Consider the following 26,652-nt stretch of genomic DNA (forward strand, 5'->3'; position numbering starts at 1 on the left):
TTTTTTTCTGTTATCTTGTGTAACTTTTTGTATTTTTTTGGCTTTGTTGCTTAGTTTTAATTCCGATTTAGTTGGTCTTTAGACTCTTTGTCTGTGAAATGAATCTTTTTTACTTTTCTTTCTTCTTTTTTTTTTTTTTTTTTTTTAAACATTTTTTCTACAGTTACTTTGCATTTAAATTTCTATGACTTTTTAGAAATCATGTTTAGATGTTTGACTTGAGTTTTTGTACTCCCAATAATTTTATCCAGCACCAGTATGCGTCGAGACAAAAATTCTCTCGAATTGCATTTGCATCTCTCATTTCCGTTAAGATCACATTCTTGTGTTTTTTGAGATCTGTATAGTTAGAGTTTCAGTATATTTGTTTTTCTTTTCCACTTACCGCTGTAATCTCTTTGTTGAACGAAGGAAGGTTTGTTAAAAAAAAAAAAAAAGTGGGCGGAAATAGTGATAGGTTCGAGGGAACTGATTGCTATTTTTTATTTTTTTACCTGAGCAACAAAATTAACTTGAAGAAACTGATTGCTATTTTTGGTTGATGTGAAATTGTCCTCGGCAATCACTGTGAGACATTATTATATTCCGCACCAATGACATTGTCAATTGCGAAAAGAAACAAAAGAAATAAGAGAATGATTATAAAGTATCCAGCAGCACTCTTGTTCTATGGAAGCTTTAGTTAGCCTGCTTTTGTTGCACAATGCACTGTAAGTTTTTGACACCAATACACCAGGTTTTTACCTGTTGAAGCTTGGGCTAGGATCGGCTCAGTAGTTTTACTTTTACTGCCGTAGAAAAATCAAACTAGATTGCGAATCATTTAATCACTTTTGTTACTTAAACTAAGTTTAAATCTCGATGGTGTTAGTAGCTTTTTTGAAGAATTCGTGTTGGAGACGGTATGAGAATTACAAAACTATCCTTTGATTACAAGAATAGTTAGCATTAATGCCAATTGATTGTAATAGATGGAAAATTATCAAGAACACCACTTACCGGACCGTAATTCATGGACAAACCGCATGGACAAACCACACACAATCCAATTACGATACATCATGAAAAAGGATAAAAAGGAGGAGGTAAAATTTTTACTCATTCTTTTAATTGAACGCATGCTTATACATGAACTTCGGCTCATTTGAGAAAGACTTTGACAAAACATCATGAGAAAGGATAAAAACGAGGAAGTAAAATTTTCATCCGTTCTTTCAATTGAACCCATGCTTATACATGAACTTGGTCTCATTTGAGAAAGACTTTGACAAAACGTCATGAAAAGGGATAAAAAAGATGAGGTAAAATTTTCACTCGTTCTTTCAATTGAACGCATGCTTATACATAAACCTCGTCTCATTTGAAAAAGACTTTGACAAAACTACCAACTAATGTAAGCATTAGAGATATTTTTGTTGGCTTGTCCTGACGAGCCTCTAAGCGAATTTCTTTTAATAATTTAAAGTTTTTTTTTTTTGTTTTTTGGATTTTATGACCGTGTGGATTTCAGCATCATCAACTACCATGATTTTTTTTGTAGACTATTTTTAAGGTTATTATTATTATTATTATTAATTGAGATAGAGTAGCGAATAAGAAACATTAAGATAATCATAAGATTCGAGATCATTCGCTGTGGGCTGTGAGTTGTGAGGAGGATTAGTTCTTCTGTTTTTTTGGGCGATGTGCAACAATGAATGTCACTCGTGTGGTTAAGGGTAGGCTTCACGTGATGTGCCCACGTGAGGTGGTTGTTATGTGTCATATCCTATCCTACTCGATATACAGCTAATTTTCTTGCAACTAAGTGACGTCACTTTTCATTTAGAAAGAAGAAAGTGTTAAGTTCTAATTAATTAAAAAATAAATAAATTTAGTCTTTAAATTTTAATTTCAACAATTAAGCTAAATAAGTATTTTCATCAATTTACCATTAAATTTATTAATGCTATATAACCTTATACAAATCAATTAATATTACATGTTATATACTAATTCATAAGGAGTAAGTCAATTAATTGGGATCAATACATAATAAAGCAAAAATTATTAATTCGAATTTTCTTTTTTTCTTTCTTTCTTCTTGTACAAACATATATATATATATAAAAGTTAAAATGAATAACAACTTAGGTAAATTTATTTGAATTACTCACTTGCTACATTTATCTAGCGACAGAAGAAATTTCAAAAAAGAAAATATGGTAGTAACTGTTGAGAATAAGGGTGGAATTTTTATGAATTATAACCAATTTTGGCTATAAAAAAAAAACAAAAAATATAGTAGATATGCGATAGTTTTTTCAACAAATATAAATTAAATTGTAATTTTTTTTTTTACTTAATATGTAAAAGTTCGGGGGTGCTCAAACAGTTATTACTAGCGGTTATTGGCTATAACCGCAACCGCCTTGGGCAGTTATCGATTTTTAATAACCGTAACCGCAACCACCTAAGCGGTTAGTTGATTAGCGGTTATTCAATCCAATAATCGGGAGTTTTATAACCGCTTTTTTATATGGACTTTTTAAGTGTTTTGGACTTTTAATTGACCTATTTTTAGGCTTATTTTAAGGGTTTAAGGTCAAAATGTTTTTTTAAAAAAAACATGTATTTTATGGGCCGGCTAATGTTTTTAAATAAGGCTTAGCTCAAAATATCACATACCACATTATATATTTTACGTACATAGTCATAAATAGCTCAAATCCATTAATTTAAATACAAATAAAAAAATAAATATATTTTATTAATACAAAATATTTAATATTTATATTTATATTATTATATAAAAATAAAAGGCACCTTGTCCTACCTCTAAAAATAAAGGCACCTTGTCCTAGTAAAAGTGGCATTAGTGTCTTTTATTAATAAAAATTCAGATTAAATTTCAATTGAAAAATTACGGCACATAATTTTCTTTTACGGTACAAAAAAAGAAAGAAAGCAGCCAACAACTAAAGTCAGTGCCATATCATCCCTCGTAATCTACACCAGACGCGCACTTTTACACACACCCCACAGACCACGGCTCAGTCGTTGTTGATTTGGACTACGTGGCACAATTTAAGAGGGTGTTCTCGAAACGCGTAGATTCACCAGCGAGGAACCCTATCTGAGCAAACACCCAACACAGAAGAGTACCGTCGCTTTCATCTTTTGGCTCTGCTTCCTTGTTATTCTCTTTTATATGTTCCAAGCATTTGGTGCTTCATTATTCGTGGATCTTCCATTTTTGTTCTCTCTCTGAATAAGCCATCAAAATTATTTTTGATTGCTCTCTGAAAATATATTACATATATCATATATACTTGTTGTATCCAAAAACGTATCGTTTTTTCAGCTCTAAGACATGTACATTAGAGCATTGTTGAAGGGGCATTGAGTTTTTATTACTTTATTTCTGTTAGTTTTTCTTCTGGGTTTGATTTTTTTTTTCCCCATTTTTCTGTACAATCCCGTTTGGCTCTGAGAGACACCAAATTGAAAAAGTTTTAATTTTTAGATTTATTGTATTGTATTGGGTGTTGTCTCAATTAATTCTCATAATTTTGCTTTAGCTTTTGGAGCTTTGGGGTTTGATTTATTGAGCGCCAGACCACACTATGGATCCTAAGAGAAAGAAGGACTGCCATGACTCGGGCGAGTCGACCCGGGTGGCCTCGACGTTCCCGGACGAGGTTCTGGAGCGAGTTCTGGCTCTGGTGAAGTCCCACAAGGACCGGAGCTCCGTCTCTCTGGTCTGCAAGGATTGGTACGACGCCGAGCGGTGGTCAAGGACCCACGTCTTCATTGGAAACTGCTACTCGGTGTCGCCGGAGATCGTGGTCCGGCGGTTCCCGAACGTTCGGAGCGTGACCCTGAAAGGGAAGCCCCGGTTTTCGGACTTTAATCTGGTTCCTCCGAATTGGGGCGCTGATATTCGTTGTTGGCTTGTGGTTTTTGCGGCTAAGTACCGGTGTCTTGAAGAGCTGAGGCTCAAGAGGATGACTGTGAGCGACGAGAGCTTGGAGTTTTTGGCTCTTTCTTTTCCCAATTTCAAGGCTCTCTTGCTTCACAGCTGTGATGGGTTCAGCACTGATGGGCTTGCAGCCATTGCCACTCACTGCAAGTAAGTAAATTTTTTGTTTTATAAAATATATTTTTATTGAACTTATCTATGCTGTTTGATCCCTATTTCTCCTTTTTTAAGTTGGTTTTTGTGTTTTTAATTTTTAAGTTGTTATAATCTGTTTTGGGATGTGGCCGGTTTCGAACTTTCAATGTGTCTGAGATCTGAGCATTTAGAAATTATGATTTTGGAAAAGCAAAAAACTTTTATCAATTTTACTATTAATGAGTTCTCCATTTCGGTTGATCAAGCTATTTTTGTTGTGGTAGTTGTTCTTATTGTAGTAATTATTAATAATAAAAAGTGCTTTCTACTTTTTATCTCTTCGGTTATTGCTTTAAATGAGATGCTTTTTACCTGTTATGGAGCATTCAGTGGATGTCACTTCCATGTCGTGATACTTACGCAAATATTCCCATTAGGTGAAAAAATAGGCTATTAATAGTCCTTTTGTGCGGCCAATAAGGTAAAAGAACAGTTTTTGGAACCCACCCAATTTGTATGTTTTTGTGGTTTTGAATGAAGTCAAAGAAAGGGTGGCTCTTTTTATTATATGATCAAGATATCACCTCTTCTATTGTGTGGGCTTGTGGTTCCCACTACTCTGGATTCGTATGTACTCTCTATAAGTCGGTGTATGGAGGGTTTGTTTCAAAATCCTGAAAATTTCATGGTTTAAGTCATGCGAATGTGTTGAAATTTACAGTTCCATTTCTTCCTCTTCTTTTTTCAATCAATGGTTTCTTGATGCGAACCTCAATCGACGCGCTTTTGAGACCCAACAACAATATTGGAATACGGACCCAAGAAAGTTAAAATTCAGATTTTTGGATAGAAAACTCCAACCCAACGTTTACAAGATCCTTTAGTGGTGCTTGTTGATTCTCATCATTTCTCTTATGTGAAACTTAATAAGCTGACTTGTCAATTATATGTTTCATGTATTTAGTTCAACATCCATCACTACAAAGAGTTATATATTCAGAAATTGCAGATCTAGAAAGGGTGCATTATCCAGAACTTCAGTATCTTTATGGTTTGGTTAATCAAATGGGTGAACAGTAGGTTCAATAATCATGTACCAACCACTTTTTATTGGAGAAACTATCATTATGAATATGTATGGATATTAGTCAAGGTATGACAGTAAAAAGTGGGCATGTATTACATGAGTAGCGCTAAATACTTAACTCCTATCCAACTCTCAGACAATTGGGTTGATGCGGTTTTGCCCATCAGCCCATAGATTTTTTTTCTTTTTTTAATAAAGGCTGATTCAAGAGTTTATGGGCACTGTCACGTCAGTCTAATTGTATAGAAGTGAGATGCAAGTTGAGTATGTATGATTACTCGTATTGCATAGTAGTTGTATACAAAGTCGATCTCTCGATCATCTATTCAAATTGGAGATCCTTTATGTGAAGGTTCCTTGTGATTTGGATGATTTGACCCATGATTTCTTTCCCCATTGGAAAGAAGAATGGATAGAAGGAAGAAAGGTCTGTTTGCAGGAATTTTTGCGTTCAAGTTCAGGGTATAAATATTCTATAAACTGAACTAAGGGAACCTCACTAGGAATCCAAATTTGTTGCATTTGTGAATGAGGATTAGATTTTGGTATGAGCTTTGATTTGTGGTATGAACCAAACATGTAATTCTTGGAGTCACATTTTTTTAAATTTTAAATTTTTGTCTTTGATGTAGCATGACGCTTGAGTCAAATGAGGGGGCACAAGTTGAAATATTCCTTTATTATTACACAAAATCTAGCCATTGATTGAGATATAGGGAATCTTGATACTTATTCCATACTGCAGTTGACTTTCTTATATTACATATTTGCCCACCTTAACAATTGTGGATTCCTTAAAAGTAATGTTTTACTCCTCATGCTGCATTCCCTCATCTAAAAGATTAAAGTTCTAACCTCTGATTTGGTTCCAGGAATTTGACTGAGCTCAACATACAGGAGAATGACATCTATGATAAAAGTGGTTGTTGGTTGAGTTGCTTCCCTGAGAACTTCACATCATTGGAAGTACTAAACTTTGCCTATTTGAATAATGATGTCAATTTTGAAGCTCTTGAGAGACTGGTTAGTAGGTGCAAATCGTTGAATGTTTTAAAGGTTAATAAAAATATAACCTTGGAACAATTACAAAGGCTGCTTATTTGTGCACCCAAATTAACAGAGCTTGGTACTGGCTCATTTCTGCCTGAGCTTACGGACCGCCAGTACTCAGAACTTAAAAGGTCATTCAGCATTTGCAGTAATCTCAACGTACTCTCTGGTTTGTCAGAAGCTACAGCCCTATATCTCCCAGCTCTATACCCTGCCTGTACAAATTTGACATTCTTGAATTTGAGTGATGCTGCTCTGCAAAGTGAGGAATTTGCTAAGCTTCTTGTTCACTGTCCGCGTCTTCGGCGCCTATGGGTAAGGAACTTCTATTTGCCATCTTTCCCTCTCTTTTGATTTTTTAAAGGTTAATTAGTACAAATAATGAAAAATAGGAGAAACACTACATTTCTTTTTGACTTTATCATGATGCACAACTTACATTTCTAAATTCATTGTTTGTGGACTTTTGGAGATCATGATCTGTGGACAATTGAATGAAACCACAGTTGCATCTTGATGTCCTCTTTAAAAGTGAGATATACTTCACCCCAATTGTGAACTCAAAATGTCTCCCCCTTTTGTTGTGCAAAAGGTCATAATTACAATAAATAAGACAAGAACAACATAATTTATGCATCACCTCAATCTGAGGAATGTCCACAGGCAGAGGTGATTGCAAATAAATGCACTAACCAAAAATGGAGTACAAAAATAGTAAAGACAAAAACCACTAAAAACCCAAAGCCCTCATACACTTTAATCTCCCTCTCACACAAAAGATATCCTTCTTTAAATGAGAAAACAAAAGTACAAACTTCTTTTTTGTTGAGACAAACGACTTTGTTTATCTCTCAATGTGCGGTGAGGCAAAAACCGAGAGATTAAAGCTTATGTTCTCTCTATCTCTCTCTCTCATCAAGTCACACGTCAACACCTTTAAATAGTTTCCTTGGTGGTCATTCACTAGTCCCTCCACCTCATGCATTTCACGTGCATTGTAAAGCAATCATAAATGACTTCTACTGTTTCTTGTTTCATCCTGAATAATTATACAATGGAGTATGATAATGGATAACGACAGTAAGGTTTTTGTTCATTGTGATTGAGACCTACACTTATTGTTAGACATGAATATTCATCCTGCATAAGAGAATGTTTTTTTGATAAGTCATCCTGCATAAGAGAATGTAAGTGTTGGTTACTAATTTTTTACCATCTCATTGTCCACATACCACTTTTCAGTAAGGTCCACCTAGCATGCATGATTGCTCAATTTTTAAATAGATATTCTAAAGTGTGATTATCAAATTGTCAGCAATGCATGTAATCTGCAATTTTGGGTTGTGTACATCTTGTCTGGTTAAATATCTGTACCCACTATAACCACAAGTACTTGCAGTTCTCTTTTGGTTGTTATCTACCCCACTATTGAATTTTGTGCTGCCCTCTTACATAGTATTTACCATATTAGGTAGGGTAAACAAAATGCCAGAAAGCTCACTCTACATATGCTCTAATGGGAAATCCCTGTAATTATGAAGAGTTTTTGTAGTTCTAATTGCTCTGACTTGCACAAGCAGCATGTTAATCTTAAAAAGCACTGTGTTTGATAACATTACACCTTCAAAGATTCCAAGTAAAACTTTTGATACAGGTCCTCGATACAGTTGAAGACAAGGGTTTGGAGGCCGTTGGATCCAACTGTCCTCTGCTTGAGGAACTTCGTGTCTTCCCATCCGATCCCTATGAGGAGGGTATTGTCCATGGGGTGACTGAATCTGGGTTCATTGCTGTCTCTTATGGCTGCAGGAGACTACACTATGTTCTCTACTTTTGCCGACAGATGACTAATGCTGCTGTAGAAACCATTGTGCAGAACTGTCCTGATTTCACCCACTTCAGGCTTTGCATAATGACCCCATGCCAACCAGATTACCGGACGAATGAGCCTATGGATAAGGCTTTTTGTGCAGTGGTGAAAACTTGCACTAAACTCCGGAGGCTTGCAGTTTCAGGTTTATTGACTGACATGACTTTTGAGTACATTGGGAAGTATGCCAAAAACTTGGAAACTCTTTCGGTTGCTTTTGCTGGAAGCAGTGATTGGGGTATGCAGTGTGTTTTGGGAGGTTGTCGAAAGCTGAGGAAACTTGAGATAAGGGACTGCCCATTTGGGAATGCGGCATTACTATCAGGTTTCGAGAAATATGAATCCATGCGGTCACTATGGATGTCAGACTGCAAAGTGACAATGAACGGGTGTAGATTCTTGGCAAAAGAGATGCCCAGGTTGAACGTCGAGGTAATGAAGGAAGACGGGAGTGATGACAGTCAGGCAGACAAAGTTTATGTTTATCGTTCCGTTGCAGGCCCGAGAAGGGATGCTCCACCTTTTGTTCTCACTCTCTGAGGTGTGCATGCATGTAATCTCTCTGCCTTTGTAGAATTGGCTTCATTGATCATTGTCGCATTTTGCCTTTTTGGTTTGCTTTTGGTCTCCCCATGTTGGCTGTGATTCCCTCTCGCAAAGCAAAGGCAATGCTAATAAAAATGGTACCAAAACCATCGTCTTTCCATTTGTAGATGACTGTAGACAATATTGTTTAAGATCTTGATTCAGATATTCCTTGTCTTTGTTCATTTGCAAAGACAATGTTGTTTATTAAGATTTTGTTTCAGACATTGTTTCAATTCTACCATCTAGCTAATGTGGATGGTCATAATAAGGCTAAATGCATTTGTTTGTAGTAACCTTCATTTTTCCTTTCTTTTGTAGCTAATGTGACTGTTGTTTGCCTACTCTCCAACTCCAATAGCTATGTTCTTTGGGAGTTATTGCATGGCTCAACTTTTATGTCTTTTGTATAGCTTTGATGTCATGGATGTTTGGTTGTATTTAGAATGATAATTTTACAGATCTCAAAATTGTTTACTTACCTTAGAAAAATAAAGAAATTGAGAACTGATATGCATAATAGAGTTGAAACCAATTGATTTTAAGTTTTAGATTGAAGTATTGTCTCACCATGTTCATCAACAATTGGAAAGAGACTTTACTAAACTTGCTGCAACAAGCAACAACTAGTGCCATAGTTGATGCTATTAGCTCAATGAAATTTGATGCCAACGCAACTTCTCATAGAAGTGACCCAAAATTTATAACCAAGTGCATTCCAATCATAACTAAGTCCAAAAACTAATATTGTTGACGGTTAAATACTTTTTTAGCACTTACAATTTTGTTTGGAATCAAACAATCCTCTCAATTTATGAAAGTGTCGTAAATGATGCCTATCAACATCTTATAAAAGCATATGCTATTTCCGTCAAAAAATTTAATGGCCCACCACGTCAAACTTATCACCGACTGCATATTAAATATGTCACATTAGTATTATTATTATTTTTTTTTTTAAAAAAAAAATTGTTTTTGGGATGGGGCATGGCCCTCACTAGCCCATTTTCTACCGATGATGACGAGTGATGAAGGTCCATGGTAAAGGGGGAGTTACTATTGATATGATAGAGATTTATCCCCAACTCATAAATAGAGAGAATGAGTTTCACCTAACAAAGAGATTGTTAACAACTTGACATGCCATGAATGAGCGGGGTACCACATCGACAAAAAGTAAATGCATTTATATATACGATTGGGTTTAAAATTTAAATGAATTAGAGAACCTCACATTAGTTTCATTCACTTTTATTCATTGTTTCAAGCCCTTGGGGTGAAGTACTGGACCATCATCTTAATTCACAGCCGTCATAATGGCCCGGTCCCGTTTTTGTTCCTTCATCAGTCCTTTTTCAATTCAGCCAAAGGCCCACCAAAACTAGGCTGAGTAATGGTAGGGAATATTTTTTTTTTCAACATTTATTTCTTTGTTTTGTATGAAGAGAAATTACATTTACTCTCCCAAATTATTCTGTAATTTGTAATGTTCTTCAAACCTTCAATTTTTGTAAAATTTTCTATTAACTTAGATGGCAAGCATATCACGTGACCCATATTATGCCCTTCTTTGAACCTTGTAAAAATACAACTATATACTTAGATTAACAATAATTTAAGAAAAAATTATGAAGGGTATTTTTGTCATTTTGAATTATGTGAAATGCACACAACCCGCTCCGTTACGAGTTAACAAAAACTCCTAGCTGAAAAGGACATTGCAAATTGTGTAGTAGACTGATAGAGTATATTTTAAAATGAAAGTTTTGACAGACGTTACAAATTATATAATAATTTGGAAAGAATAAGTGTAATCAATTTCACCATTCAATTACATTATTTCGGTGCAATTATAGCTAGGTAAGTCACATAAAACTCACATTGCCAAAAATTAATGAAGTATTTGAATTATTGGCCCCATCAAGGAGGCCGGCTATCAGTTTGTACTAAAACATATAGTGTGGGCTGGGGCTTAATAACTCTCCACCAAACTTTAAGCATCTTCGAGTTTTATTTGTGAAAAATGAGTTGGATTATAGTTAATTAGTTAGATCTAAACGTTCTATTGTTGTTTTGAAGTCATGTTTATTTGTGACTTGAATGTATCCTAGTTACTATTGTGTCTGGTTTCTATTATGATTTGAGGTTGTGTGTGCTTCATTGATCAATGATAAATAGACATCTTATTTTCATATAAGGTGTTTTCAAAACATGCTATTTGTTAAAAAAAGTTATTTTTAAAAGAGAAATATTATTTATACTTCCACTCCTACACTTGTATTGATATACAATGTCAAGTCAAAGAGCGTGTACTTAATTGGAAAGTATTTGAGTGGAATTGAGATTCCCTCCAATTTCAGAGAAATTGAAGATTCTTCAATTATTAATCGTGACATTTCATTATAAATTTAATGGTCTATAAAATGTCAGTTGCTTTTGTATAACCGAGGCATTAAATGCTAACTTTTGTTTTACTAATGTTTAAATGATTTTATAAACCATTAGATTTAAAATGAAGGGTCATGATTAACAATTAAAGAATTTCTAATTTCCCTCCGATTGGATGGAATCTGGATCCGTGAGAGTGTAGGTAGCATTACTTTTTTCTATGAACATTGTTAGCGTTTCGAAAAATCATGGATTAGCCTTTTCACATCTCTCATGATTTGAAAATATATATATATATATATATATTCACGTTTTGAAACTACCATTCTTCTCGATCGAAACACTTTCTATAGTTTGTTTATTTATTTATTATTTTTCTTTGAGAATATAGTTTGTTTATAAATACAGTTAAAACATGTTAAATTACAGGGTCAAACAATGTCGGACAAAATTCTAGATCTCATATTCCGTGTGCCGTATGCACGTGAACAGACTTGTCAAGTTTAAACAATAATGAAAATTCCGTGGAATTGAGAGTATATATATATATATATATATATATATATATATATACCCTCAATTATTCAACTATTTTTTATTGTACCATTACTGTGTGTTCTAGATACTAGCATGGTATATTATACTCTTACACCAATCCTACCAAGGCATGTGATTTCCGTTGGCTATGCCCCGCCCGCCGGTGATGAGTCTAGTCACATAATCAAAGCTCCATCTAGAAGAAGGTTTGAGCTAGGGGTTTAATTGTTAGAATATTAATTAAACTAATTATTTTTTATTAACTTAAACTTTTGAAATAAGTGTCAATTTAATATTAACGATGTGAAAGAACATGAAGCTTAATTACCTCAATCAACATTAAAATGTCCATATATCTACTTAATTCATGTGGATTTCCCTCATCAGAACTTACTACACAATGACAAGTGATAATAATCCATTAACATGTCACTTATGAACGCGGGTTTTTCTTAATCCGTGGTGGAAAAAAACGCCTTTTTATTTAATTAGTGTTTGATCGAGAAACTTGAAGGGTTTTAATCATAAGATCTGGTGGGGTCGGTGAGATCTTACAAGGGATGATGATTTTACTTAACAATATCATCCTTGAAGCCTTGGGAAAAGTTGCAATGAGGGCCGTTACTTAGGGTTGGGTGAGAGGTCTATTTTCTATCTTTAAATTTAATGATGATGGAGCAATGGAAACAGAAACAGTCTAGGGTTCCAACCCTAATGGCCAACAGCACTGTCTAATAAATCGCAACCATGTGTAAAAGCTAGGGTTGTTAAGCTGTCTCATTCAGATTCGAAGCTAATAATATTAGCCACCCCATGGCGGCCATCAGTCTTGCGCAAGGCTGATCCCCCTGGCCTAGCTAGCAGCTACCATCTATCAACGAAACTCCATTTTCTTGCATTGCAAGCTCTATAAACAAAGCCAATTTACAAATATTTTTCATGGATGATTATTAGTCGTTAATCAAGCTTTTGTTCGCCGCAATCAGGGCATGAAGATTTGGGATCAGTTTATAATTATCTTGATGATTTTGGGAGGATACTGAGAAAATCTTTGACATTTTCCTCTCATCGGCTCATGCAAATAATTTGCGTGCTCTGGGATTTTATGGATTAGTCAAATATGAAGGGTCCCAAAGAAAGATTAAAGTTACTTTGTATTTTCGGAGAGTCAACATCAACAGCTCAATGCTGATGATCGAGCTCCTTTAACACATCACATCAAGGCTAAAAAAAATGGTAGATTTAGATTTAGCTAAATTAATTAAACCCATATTCAAATCTATATTTTCTTCCACTAATATTTAAGCAATAAATAACAATATTTTAAGTTTGTCAAGTGAGAGTCACCTGAAACTTTCTCTGTACACATGCTTTGCTTGACTGTTAAAACTTGGTATACAGGAGGGTAATACTAAGGGTTAAATACTAAATAGCCCATAGAGTTTCACTTTTTAATTTTTTCTTTCCTAGGGTTTATTTTGTATTATATGAGGTTCTTTTGGTTTTGATAAAAGATCAAATTTGTTATTCTATCCATTGACCATTAGTTAACCTAACGGAAGTCCACGCGGACCAATTAAATGTTGACACGTGACACTTACTTAATCTAAAAAAAAATTTAAAAAAAATGTTTTTTTTTTATTTTAAACAAAAAAGGGAAAAAAAAAAAAAAAAATTGGGGGTGAGCCACCCCCTTGGCCATTTGGGGGTGGCCGAGTCACCCCCTTTGGCCATGGGGGTGGCCGAGCCACTCCCATTTGGTTGGATGGGAGTGGCCGAAACCACCCCCAATGGTGGTCAGCCACCCCCTTGGAGCCAAGGGGGTGTCTGAAACCACCCCCAGTATTCGACCACCCCCTTGGGCCCCAGTATTCGACCACCCCCTTGGGCACCAAGGGGGTGGCATGGCGGTTGGGGGGGGGGGGGGGGGGGGGCGAGCCACCCCCCTAGCTCCGCCACCCCCTTGGAGCCAAGGGGGTGGCTCGGCCCCCCCCAGGCCACCCCCATGGCCAAAGGGGGTGGCCGAGCCACCCCCAAATGGCCATGGGGTGGCTCGGCCATCCCCAATTTTTTTTTTCTTTTTTTTTTTTTAAAAAAAAAAAAAAAATTAAGTAGGTGTCACGTGTCAACATTTGATTGGTACACATGGACTCCCGTTAGGTCAACTAACGGTCAATGGACAGAATAACGAATTTGATCTTTTATCAAAACCATAAGGACCTCCAGTAATACAAAATAAACCCTAGAGGAGAAAAAAAATTAAAAAGTGAAATCCTAAGGGAGTATTTAGTATTTAACCCTAATAATAACAACAATAACAAGAGTTGTCATTAAATTTTTTTAGTATATTTTTAGTCCAAAATCCTTAAATTTCATGTGTGAATTATATATACGCCTTGAAAAAAGAGGAAACAAAAAAACTCAATCATATCCCTCGCTCTACTCCCACTCGAGCAAATAAATTCAAAGTTTATACAGGAAGTGTGCTTAACTCCTCGCGAGACGATTGCTTGAGCATACAATGGCCAAGCCACAATAATTTTTATCCTCTACCAAGGAGTTCATTGGTGCACCGGAATTCTAAATTTCAATGAGTTCGTTTGTGGAAAAGATTCTGTAGAAAGAGGTCGGAGTTTTGGAGCCGCTACAATAAGAGACATACTTCTTGTTTGCTATAATTGCAAGCCTATGTCTAGATTACAAATGTTTTGTAAGAATAAACTGATTGTAACAAATTGTTTTTCTATTAGTGAAATTTTCTATGGAGTTGGTTGGCCTTCAAAGTAGTTTTTCTTTGGGAAAAATACATTTTACTTTCTTGAACTATCTACCTATTTGTACTTTGACCTTCAATGTATAAAAAGTGACACTTGATCCCCCAAACTTCTAAATTGTTACAATTCGATCATTCTGACTTTTTTTTTCCCCCCAAAATGCACACATCCCAAGTTAAAAAAATAAAATTAAATTAAGGAGTGTCCGGTTTGGGGTGGCTTCGGGCCAACTAGGGTGGCCGGCCACCCTTTAATTTTTTTTTTTTTTTTGTTGAAAAAACTTCATTGAAGACCCCTGAACTTCCACCCGATTTGATAAACTCCTTTTAAACTTCAAAATCTCTCAATTTAGTCCCCTAAACTTTCAATTACTTTCAATTTGGACCCGTCCGTCAGATTTTAAACTTACATGACGTTTATACCCCTAACTTTTGTATAAAATTTCAACTTCCAAAACGTTTTTTTTTATTTTTAAAAAAGCAAAAATCATGGATATTTTGGTTTTTTTTTTTTGTATTTTTAATGGCTAAAATTGACGGAGGGGTCCAAATTGAGAGCAATTGAAAGCTCAGATGACTAAATTGAGAGATTTTGAAGTTTAATGGGGGTATTTCAAAACGGGTGGAAGTTCGGAGGTCTTCAGTGAAGTTTCCCCCTTTTTTTTTTTCTCAAAAAATGCCCCTCATCCCAATTTTTTTTTTTTTTAAAAAAAAAAAAGGCCAAAATGGTCGAATTGCAATAATTTGAAAGTTTGAGGGGTTAAGTGTCAGTTTTTAAATATTGAAGGTCAAAGTGCAAATAAGTAGATAGTTCAGAGAGTAAAATGTATTTTCTCATTTTTTTTCTTTTGAAAAATTATTCAAAAGTTTCTCTATTAACCGGTCTAGGGGTTTGTTTGGGGTAAAATGAGTTAATTTTCAAATTGAAGAACCATTTCAACCCCTAGATTGTGAAACACATTGCAGGATCCTATTTAGGATTGAGAAACATCAAATCATGAAGCAATCTTATTTGTCTTATTTATTATTACCCTGATCCGTTGGCATGTAGATGAAGACGAAAAATCGTCACATGTACTTTTCTCTTGAAAGCTAAGGTTTTTCTGTGAGTCTGCTACAGTCTCCAAAATTTCTCTTCTTTTCTACGCCAAGTTGTCGTAGGCCATCGCTTTCTTGCTTTCACATACAAATGGCACTGCACCTAACGCCATAACGTAAGAGTCGTTAGGAGCTGTATTTTGGACATGTCTTTTGGTGTTTTATCTGCAAGAAGGCTACACGATAACCCTATTTGTCCAACACTATGTTAAAGTGTTTTTCAACCAACTCAAATATATCATATGAATTTCTCATGATTACTCTTCCATCCTCCATCTCTTGTTGGCACAAAAACCTTCAATACTTTAACAAATAATACAAAACACAAGAAAATATCACAGGCTATTTCGAGAGAGCGGTAACCTCCAATGTACGTTTTACATTATTGGCCTGTATATATAGACTCTTTCCGTACGGCATTTGGTGTGAATGGTCCTACTGAAAATAATTATTACCGGACTCCTATTTTGTCTGTGTATAAGAATAATGTATTTGAATAAAACTGCTACTTGTTCTCTCAAATTGAGATAAGGTTTATCAACCCTAGGATTTATGATTACAATATTAAGCCACTCAAAGCTTTTTTTTTTTTTTTTTTTTTTTAAAAAAAAAAAAAAATTGGTTTGAAAAAAATGTTAAATAAAGGTGAAAGTAATTTCGAGTTACTTATTAACATTTTTATTTTGAAAAAAAAAAAAAAAAAAAAAAAACAATAGTGGTATAATATGCTAGATGTGAAGTCCTAACAGTGGATTGAGGCCATGTGCAGATCCATTTATGCTGTGGGGGGAGGAAGCTAGACATCGTTGGATGCAACAAATTTTTTGTTTTGATGGAGTTGTTTCGCCAGCAAATTAGCTAGCTGGCCTACAGAGACAGAAAGTGTGTGAAAGAGATGGAGGCCAGGATTGGTAAAAAGGGTTAACGCCGACTTTCCCCACTTGATTATCTTTCAGCAAGAACAATGCTAATCACTTTACACATAATTAAAACTAAATCATTCTCAACACTTTCCTATCTATATATATATGCAAAAGCATACTTGATCATTGTGATTAGAAATTAAACATAAAATCACTTTGATCAGTGAGTAGAAAAGTGATGATATATAATGGGATATAGGCTATAGCTACTTTGTCATGTACTAAGACAGTATATTAGTACATAAATCACATCATGGCTCTTTGAATTTTCTTCTGTCGATCACTTGTCATCTTCCAACCCTTTTTGTCCCACAATCAGTTCATTAGCTTATCCTCTAATTTATTCTGCAGGGATGGTCAAGAAAGAAATGGCCCGTGCTTTCTTTTTTGTCATTGTTTTGCCACGGGCATGCACCTTTTGGCTTGAAAATAAAGGACCTTTTTCTCTCCATTGGTGTGGAGATTTTACCTCCACTCCCCCTATACATAAAGGTGACTGCTTGCTCAAGGCATCCATCAAGCTTCACATGGTGGGGCGTGGAGGGGAGCTGTGCCATCTCCATGCCAAGGCTCCTGAAAGCTACCCTTTTTCTTCTTTTTCACCTAATCGTACCACTGTCTTTATTAGCAGCCGGCCCATAAGGGCTGCCTTTCATCTCTCTAGCTTCTTTCTAATCCACACCTTTGTTCCTTCTTATGCTTTCCGACCCCAAAGGTGGATTTTAATCACTAATTTTCGAATGGGGGCCATCAATTTCTCCACTGCTTTTTATTCTGTAAAGTGGGAAAGTTTGAGTTGATAAAATTCCTTGGCTCTAGAAATTACACAGCAATTTCCCGATTGTGAACTAAAGGAAAATATGTCACTAATTATTCCATGGATTTAAACTAAAGTTTCTTACAAAAAACAAAAGAAAAAAAAAAGAAAGAGGTTAAATTAAACCATGTCATGCCTTGCTATATTGTCATATTGATGTTTGATTTCTCATATCTTATTAGTTTTTTAATCTTCCCATTCAAATGATGTAGAAGACCCTAACCTATGAGGGTTGGCAAAACAGGTACCTGACAAATAAATAGGTACATATTTATCCTATGCATATAACTATTCTTTATGACGCCTAGATGAACCTTATTATAAAAAAATATGCATAAGATAAATGAGTCATAAACAGATCATGTCAGGTACCTGTTTTACTAGTCATTCTCAACCCACTTTTTCATTCACAATCTTAGGCAGTCTAAATTAAAAGTAAAAACTCTCAACTTTTTATACAAATTTTTCTCAACAACTAGTGGCAATAAATCATTTGTTGTTATAATTATTATAAACAAAATCTTGAACTTGAACCTTAATTAACTCTATAATTTTACCTCATATTTTTAATTAAAACAATATACTATAATTCAACTGTGTAAGGAAAATGATTGGATATTCTATTATATATATATATATATATATATATATAATAAAATTAAAAATTAAAAAATTAAAAAATAATAATAAAAAAAAAGAGTGCAAAAGAAGATAAAAGAAGTTGCTAATATGACAAAAATAGTACAGTAAAACTATGATAGAGTCACAGCTAACTAATAACTTTCACTATAAAGTATAGTAAAATAATAATTTAAAAAACAAGCACATAATGTAAGCATTGCTTTTACCACACTTTGTATTATGTATTTTGCTTTTCCAGTATCATTGTATATAGCCATTAATTAATTAATTAATTAATTAATTGACAAATTATTATCAGAAAAGATAAAACCTAGACTTTTTTTTTGTTTTTTCATTCATCCAGGCTCCAGCGCCTTTCCCTTTAAGCATCCCCAGCTTTAAATATGCTCCAACTCCCAACAGATTGAACCACTCCTTTCATCTTCATTATGCCTGAACTGACCCTAACACCACCCCTTTGACCTGTAACTATTACGCGTCCCCCTAGAAGGTTAGTCCGGTAAATTCACACTGAATCTCATTCATTTCCAGCTGCAAACAGAGGATAAGCATAGATAAGCAGTCAGAGCCCCAATCTCTGAGTGTACTATGCGAACATTTCTCAGATTCCATTCTTCACCAGAAACTCTCTCATTTCTCGCCGGAGTATTCGTGCCCGCCCACCTCGCCTGGATCCAACCCAGATATAAAATGGGTTTCCCCCAGAACCAGTGAAAACCACGATGGGAGAAGAAAATCCACACCGAAGCTCGCCGGAACCATCCGCCGGAATATACAATCTTCGGCGAGCCGTTGAAATCATATCTTCTTTGATTTCTCTGACGCACTCAACCAAAGTGTTTGCAGCGAAATGGCAATCGATTCGGAGCAAGCTCGAGGAGCTCAACTCGGGGTTAATGGCGACGGAGAACTGCGAATACTCCAGCGGAAACCCAGAGATCTCAGGCTTAGTATCGGCCATATTAGTCACCGTCGACGATTGCTACGACCACGCTCGCCGTTGCGTCGATCTCTCTTATAGCGGGAAGCTTCTCATGCAGAGCGACCTGAATGTGATCCTCACGAAAATCGGCCGGCACGTAAAGACTCTGTCGGACATGTACACGGCTGGGATTTTAACTCAAGGGTATGCCTTGGTTGTTTCAAAGCCTGGTCTTGGTGCTTGCAAAGACGACATGCGGTTTTATGTACGAGACTTGCTGAACAGAATGAAGGTTGGAGATTCAGGAATGAAAAGGCAAGCCTTGCTTAATCTGTACGAGGTTGTGGTCGACGACGAGAAGTATGTGAAAGTAATGTTGGATGTCGATGATGTTGTGAGCGTGTTGGTGAGTTTTCTTCACTCGTCAGAGACGGAGATCCAAGAAGGGTCTGCCAAGGTGGTCTCGGTGATTGCAGGGTTTGATTCGTACAAGGTGGTCTTGGTCGGAGCCGGAGTTATCGCGCCGTTGATTCGGGTTTTGGAGTGTGGGTCTGAGCTGGGGAAACAGAGTGCTGCAAGGTGTCTGATGAAACTGACCCAGAATTCCGATAACGCGTGGTCGGTGTCGGCTCATGGGGGAGTCACTGCGCTGTTGAAAATATGTTCTGGTGTTGATTGTAAGGTAGAATTGGTTGGTCCTGCATGTGGGGTGCTGAGAAATCTCATTGGGGTTGAAGAAATCAAGCGGTTTATGGTTGAAGAAGGTGCTATTTTGATGTTTATCAGGCTTGCAAGGTCTAAAGATGAAGCTTTGCAGATGATGTCGATTGAATTCCTTCAAAGTATAGCATTTGGAGATGAATTGATTAGGGAGATGGTGATTAGAGAAGGAGGAATTCGCGCTTTAGTGCGTGTTGTAGATCCTAAATGGTCCCATTCTTCCAAAACCAGGGAGGTAGCACTGAGGGCAATTGAGAATTTGTGCTTCTCTTCTGCAATTGCTGTAAATATTTTGATGAATTATGGGTTTGTGGATCAGCTTATGTACTTTATCCGCAATGGGGAGGTTTCGATTCAAGAATTGGCACTGAAGGTGGCGTTTAGGCTGTGTGGGACATCGGAGGAGGCCAAGAAAGCAATGGGTGATGCAGGGTTTATGCCTGAGCTGGTTAAACTTCTCAATGCAAAGTCTTTTGAAGTTCGGGAAATGGCAGGTGAGGCACTCTCCGGCATGGTCTTGGTCTCTAGAAATCGAAAGAGGTTCGCGCAGGATGACCGGAATATTGGGATGCTTTTGCAACTGCTTGACTCTGAGGATGGAAATTCAGGTAACAGAAGGTTCTTGCTCCCTATACTAACGTCCTTAACAAGCTGCAATAGTGTGAAAAAAAAGATTGTGAATTCTGGGTATCTGAAAAACATAGAGAAACTTGCCCAAGCCGAAGTTTCTGATGCCAAGAAACTTGTCAGAAAGCTATCCACAAACAGATTTCGCAGCATGTTGAATGGAATCTGGCATTCTTGAATGCAATTTTCCATTTGTTTTAGATGTATATCTGCACAAGTGTTTGCCAAGTTTTGCTTTTTTCTTTTTTTATTCTTTGTCAATGCCACCACTCTCTTTCACTTTTTCAAAATTTTCCACTTGCTAAAAAACAGGCTTAGAACAGCTTTTTGTGAAGATTGTAACTGCAACTCTGCAGGTAGATAGAAATCTAATAAAAGCTGCTGTTACAGATTTCCTATAACATGTTGTGTCATTGTTGAATGAAATTTGCAGAGAAAAGAAAGAATGATATAATAATAAAGAAATGCAATTGCAGTTATTTAAGTTTAGTTGTGGAGACAGGAAAGGCATGTATCTTCTGCACGTTTTGAAGAGGGAGCACATGTGAAGGGCATGATACTCTGATGGACATGTGAGTAGTGAGTATCAAGCTTTTGTCCAGCTACGATCATGGACAGAAAAGATGGTGATGGATGAAGTTTCCTTCTGTATTTGCTTGTCATTTAGCCAGTCCTGTCTCCTTTCTTGTGCAGTTTTATATTGGTAGACTAGAAAGGTATTTATGTTTTTGCTGATTTTTGTTTTTTAATACAATTTTGGTCTTCTCGCATCCAAGGAAAGGATTTAGATAATACTGTTTTCAATTATCTTGATTGGATGGGTGAATTATTAGTTAGAGAGAATATGTTTGTACACAAATCTAAAAGCGAATAAAGAAATGCTTCTAAAGTTTTATTGTATTTTGGTGTTTGTTCGATGCTTCTAAAAGAGAATTAAGGTATTGGGAGATACTACAATGCATTCTCAAGACCATCTCTTCACCATCTCTCTTAAGAGCATCTCAATATTTTTAGAGTAAAGAGAGAAGAGATGGTGGGGAGATGGTATGTACTTTGTAGAATGCAAAAAAGCATTCCTCTTAAGGTGTTTGTTTGTTCCCACCAATATGCTAGTGAACACTTTTATGACACATGGAGCTCAGTTTTTTTTTTTTTTTTTTTAGTTTGATTGTATTTTGCACAAAACGAAACTCATCGAAACGAAAACAATCTCGGAGTTTCTATTCTAATTAGAGAAATACGAATTTTAAAACCGTAGAAAGGTTTTTGAGAAAATTTTATAATGTATGTTCATTGTCAAACCGGTAATTTTGGAATCAATACAAAATAATTGGTAATTCAACGATAATTAAAACTTGACCATTCGATTTTAACATACACGTAACTTTGACCATTTTATTAAATTTATAATTAAATAACCGTTAACGATTACTTAATTTTAATTGTTGGATAAAATTAATTTAATCTTATTGTTGACATTATTGACGATCAAGTAAATCCAACCATTTGATCTATTTTTTTAAGTATTCTACAATCCATATCAAATTACCAAGTCGTATGATCATAACCGTCCAAAAATTAACAACTATCAACTTATCGATATGGCTAAACGTATGCTATCAAGGGCACCTTACAATACTCTCACACAAGTGCATACCCTAAAAGATTGCTTTAAAGCAATAACTTAGTATGAATTGGCATTATAAATGAATTTATTTATTTATTTCTGTGTGGGATTCAACTTTCAATTATAAAATTTTGACAAACCATAAACATAGAAGTACATTTGATTTTGAAAACTTTTTAAGAGAATCACAGATGGTGCTTTTTTTCCTAAAAAAAAAAAAGTACAACAAAAAGAAGAAACAAATTAAAACACAGGGATAGATGGATGTGATGGAACTTGATTAAGTAGGCCATTGATACACGACAGGCATGGGGACCCTTTGAAAACATTTTTGTGATGTGAACCAGAGACTGGACCCTCTTATGTTTTACTTTTCCACCCTAGTCCCGAATGGGTTCTTTCATTGTGGGTCTGGGAAATAAGATAATGTTCTGTTTTCTTTCTTTCTTTCTTTCGTTCTTTATTTCAATATTATCTTTCCTCTATTTTCAGATTATATATAACTTTTCCTTTTTTTTTTTTTTTTTAGTCTTCCAAATAAAATGAATTGAAAATTGTATGTTCCATGTTTCTGATGAGCATGGAGCCCATAAAAAGTTTGATCTTTTCAAGGTTGAGCCTCAAAGACAACATAAATTGATGCCTAGACTTGTCACTGTCTGTAAATTGGGCCATAATAGCCCAGTCTATGTTAACCTTGGGCCGCAGATGACCTTTGTCCAATAACTATCGCTTGAAAGCCTTATAAATCTGTATAATTTTTTACTCAGTTTAAACTTTACTAAGCGTTTTATTTCCCTAATAAACACTTTTTTTTTTTTTTTTTTTTGTGTTTTTAAATCTTGGAAATCAGTTGGTGTTTTTAAGCATATTTGTTGAGACACATTCTCCCAAAGCAATCTTGAGCGTCCATATGACTTGATGATCTGTTGGGCGAGCCTTGAGAAAAACACAATCAAGGAGAGATTAACACGTCATCTTCTTGGTCTGTGACTGAAAAAGCGTTTTCTTTCTTTTTGGGTCGTCCCTTCCCCAAGTCCATGAGGGCTATGATGGACTTGGGCTAGAGAGACCCAACGGAAAACTAACCCTGTGGTGAATTAAATATAGGCCTACCAGCAGGCCCATGTAACCATTATAGGCTTATACTTACAGGCCCATTTCACCATTACAGGCTGAAATATGCTTGTGTTTACCTGTTAGAAGATTTGTCTTCAAATTTATATAAATTTGAATTTCAGTCATGCTTTAGGAGAGATGAGTCTTTCTTTCTCCCTTCTTTTTCTACTTCATATACCCTTTTTTTCTCTTTAGAAGTTGATTGATTTGATTGGATGGAGTTTCATTCATTGGGTTTCTGTTTGTCCATCTCTGCTAGCTTATGCTTCCATTCAACAAAGCTGAAGATGTCAGATTCTTTACAAGCGGATTAAAAATACCAAATCCTCATTCTTTTTGGTCTATAATAAATTCGGAAAGCTGTTCAGGATTGCGTTTAAGGAGTTTAAAAGTGTTTTTAACACTCAAAAAATCCGTTTGAGGAAAAGAGTAAAAACAATTAAAAGCGCTTTTAAGGGTTTAAAAAGTCTAAAAATGGCCAAAACGCATTTTTTGTAAAAGCTTAAAAATGAAGCTTTTACCCAAAAGCTCTTTTTGACTTAAAAGTTTTATTTCTCAAACTCAATTCCAAACAGGCTCTAGGAGTCTAAGATGTACTTTTTTATTTTGTGGGGGTAAAATGATATTTCCATTGCTTTCAAAATATAAAGTTGTGCTAGGAGTACAAAGAAAATAAAAAAAGAAATAAAAGTGAAGTCTTTTACCTAAACCTATCTGATTTAGTAAAAGTGGAAAATGAGAGATTTAGGCATATTAAGTCATCACTTATTTTTAAAATTTAAATTGATAAAAAAAATAATAAATTTAGTTATTTAATTAATATTTTAACAATTACACCTAACACATAAAATATTTAATTTAAAAAAAATAATAATTAAAACAAAGTTCAAATCCAAAACTTTATAGTAAATGATCGCATTATCTAAAGAGATGTGCTAGAGGTTATTCTCGGGGTCTTTTTCAAATTTTTTATTTTTTAAAATCACCATTAAATAGGTAGAGTTTAAGTGTGCGTGAGATTGATATAACGTACCTTACAAATTTAATTATAATTTCAAAAACTAAATGGATAAAATTACCCGAGAAAAAAGTTGTAATATTTTCCCTTTCCAAAAAGTTTAAACCCAATCCACGAACACTAAACCGACCATTTTGATCTATATTGACATCATTAGAATGACATCACAATGCTGCTCTTAATCACGTAATTAACCCCACCCACTTCATCATGGTCACTAAACACGAAGCTTTTCTTTCACACTGACTTTTTATAGCCCCGTTATTCATGCGGTAAACTTTTTCCTTTAGTGGAAAACTATCATGTATTGCTTGCTTCACTTATTCCACCGCGGGCCATGTTAAACAAGTTTTAATGCATAGAAATCATGAAAGATTTGAATAGTTGCACAAGGTGGATGTTTAATTCATGCATTCAGCTTTTGTCCAATCCATTGAATAAATGGTCAAGATTAAATAATTGCATCACCCCTTTAACCTCTGATGCGCTCATAATTACCTTCATATTGTTTTCAAGTGCCAAAACCTTTCAACTCTCCATCATGAACAGATATCACACTACTCAGATCCACGTATTTTATAGGTTTTTTTATTCATCTTAATTCTTCTGTTGTATTTTTGCAAATATAATTTATATGGACCACACTTGTATTTTGCAGCTCCTCTCTCTCTCTCTCTCTCTCTCTCTTTTGTTGGGTGCATATCCTAGTCAGATTATTTATCAATGGAACATGTTGAACTTTAAGGGAGGATGATATCTTTCCGCCGAGTAATAATATAAAAAGGATTAAAGTTTTTATTGAATCCTTCTAAATGTGATATAACTTTTAAAATTAGTATTGAATTTTAGATAATTATATATTATTGAATAATTGTGATTTAGTAGTGATTTTAAAAGTCATATTACAATTAAGAGGACTCAAAGAAGACTCTAATTCTCATTATATCATTACTTATTTCCACCATTCTACCCAGTTATCTAAATTAATCACCATAGTTTTATCATATACTGTGACTGTATGTTTAGTTTAGCAGTTTTAAAATGTGCAGTATGAGACAAAAATGTGGATTTCAAAACCCAACTTTTAAAAATACAGTTAAATGTTCAGTATTTTTTTTTTTTTTTACATGTTCACACAAGAGGAGAAAAGAGGATTCAAACTAGTGACCTCCACTTCATAAGGCATGGTCTCCAGCTAATTGAGCTACCATTTGAGAACAGTGCTCAATAAATTTGTATAATGGTTTAAAATCAATTAATAAAAATGGGATTAGCTTTTAAAACCGTGACTTTTTATTTTTTATTTTTTTTAAACACACTTGACACTCCTAAATAAAATACTTTCCATAATTTTGATTTAAAATATAAATAAAGTCCTAGAAGCCGCCGCCCTCCCTTTTTTTTTTTGAATTTATGAAAATAATCCTGATCGACAAGCTTTTTACCAACCGACGTCCACAACATGTGAAAGTGCGGCCCGTGCGGTTATGAAGATGTTTCTGTCGACCCACTGGGTGGCTTTGGTCGCATCAACATGTCCCCCGCTGTCAGCTTCATTTGTTTGGGGGCTATATTGTTTTTTTTTAAAAAAAAAAAAAAAAAAAAACTTGATTTAAGACATCATGTAAATATTTTTTATTCTATTTAGTCCCCAAAAACAAATGCATGCATGTAATTTTTTGGGTAAAGTCCACATACCCCCTCAAACTACCACCTAATTGACAATGTCCCTTCAAACTTTCAATTGTGACAATGTCCCCTCCAAACTACTAAAACATTGTCAATGTCCCCCCAATGACAAAATTACCCTTAAAAAAAAAAAACTTCTAGAAAAAACCTAAAACTAACCAAAAAAAAAAAAAAAATCCAAACGTTGGCCAATATATATATTTTTTTTCAAATAAAAGTAAATTTATTTGACAGTGTTGATGGGCCCATGGCGGTGTAAATTGGGAGGATGGACCCACTTGAAGAGAAAGCGGACCGAAGAGTCCATAGTTCTTTTAATGTAGTTAGGCAGGACCGAAGAAGGTTCAAAGAAATCAAGAGGTGGTCCACTTAATAATGTTTTCTGCATGCCGGGCCATCTGCTGTACATTGTTATATTTTTCTTTGTCTACTGAATTCCTGGAGTCAACAGTCAACCCCCCTCTATATATTTCATCTCATCAAAGCCTTTAGAAATCAATTTAATGTTCAAATTATAACTTAATAAAAATAAAAAAATAAAAAAGAAAATTGTGATGCCTCTTAAACATTTTTCTTTCCAAATTCTTATAATGTCAAATAAGTTTATCCAAATTTGTCGTGGAAGCAATTTATTGTAATAATTCACATCATTAAATCAAGTTTATTGTCTTTACTTAGAACCTGTTTGGAATTGCGTTCAAAAAATAAATTTTTTGAGTCAAAAAGAGTTTTTGGACAAAAGCTTCATTTTTAAGCTTTTGTCAAAAGTGTTTTTTTAAGCTTCTCAAACACAATTTCAAACGGGCGCTTAATGCATTTTTCGAAATGATAAAAAAATATTATGAATAAACTATTACTCGATCGGAACAGTAGATAATCTCATCTTTCCTTATTAATTCCTTTCCGTTTCTATATTCCTCTAACGGCTAGATATTACTCCAACGGCTAGATCATATCCTTATTGTAAACCATGATACAGCTATTAACAGCTCCATAGACAACAACTCAATAAATGTTGGAGATTCTGCAGATATTGAAGATTCTGCAGACAATGGAGAAGATCA

The 26,652-nt window shown here is 35.0% G+C and overlaps 2 protein-coding genes across 4 annotated transcripts; both read left to right on the forward strand.

Moving 5' to 3' along the window:
* Positions 1 to 3,215: 3,215 nt before the first annotated feature.
* LOC132170488 (protein TRANSPORT INHIBITOR RESPONSE 1) lies at positions 3,216 to 8,927 on the forward strand. Its single transcript, XM_088516015.1, has 3 exons — positions 3,216 to 4,111; positions 6,056 to 6,548; positions 7,888 to 8,927. Exons 1-3 carry the CDS (start codon positions 3,606 to 3,608, stop codon positions 8,641 to 8,643), a joined length of 1,755 nt encoding a protein of 584 aa, XP_088372141.1. The 5' UTR covers positions 3,216 to 3,605; the 3' UTR covers positions 8,644 to 8,927.
* Positions 8,928 to 18,266: 9,339 nt separating this feature from the next.
* On the forward strand, positions 18,267 to 21,035 carry LOC132171148 (ARM repeat superfamily protein). 3 transcript variants are annotated; one of them, XM_088516593.1, is made up of 2 exons: positions 18,267 to 20,116; positions 20,626 to 21,035. In XM_088516593.1, exons 1-2 carry the CDS (start codon positions 18,589 to 18,591, stop codon positions 20,664 to 20,666), a joined length of 1,569 nt encoding a protein of 522 aa, XP_088372719.1. In that variant the 5' UTR covers positions 18,267 to 18,588; the 3' UTR covers positions 20,667 to 21,035. The 3 variants fall into 3 exon arrangements, with proteins under 3 accessions (XP_088372719.1, XP_088372727.1, XP_059438372.1); XM_088516601.1 differs by having other exon boundaries at positions 20,638 to 21,035; XM_059582389.2 differs by having other exon boundaries at positions 18,270 to 21,035.
* Positions 21,036 to 26,652: the final 5,617 nt, after the last annotated feature.

Source organism: Corylus avellana, chromosome 1, assembly GCF_965113065.1.
Source record: "Corylus avellana chromosome 1, dhCorAvel1.hap1.2, whole genome shotgun sequence".
In the NCBI taxonomy this organism is placed as follows: Eukaryota; Viridiplantae; Streptophyta; class Magnoliopsida; order Fagales; family Betulaceae; genus Corylus; species Corylus avellana.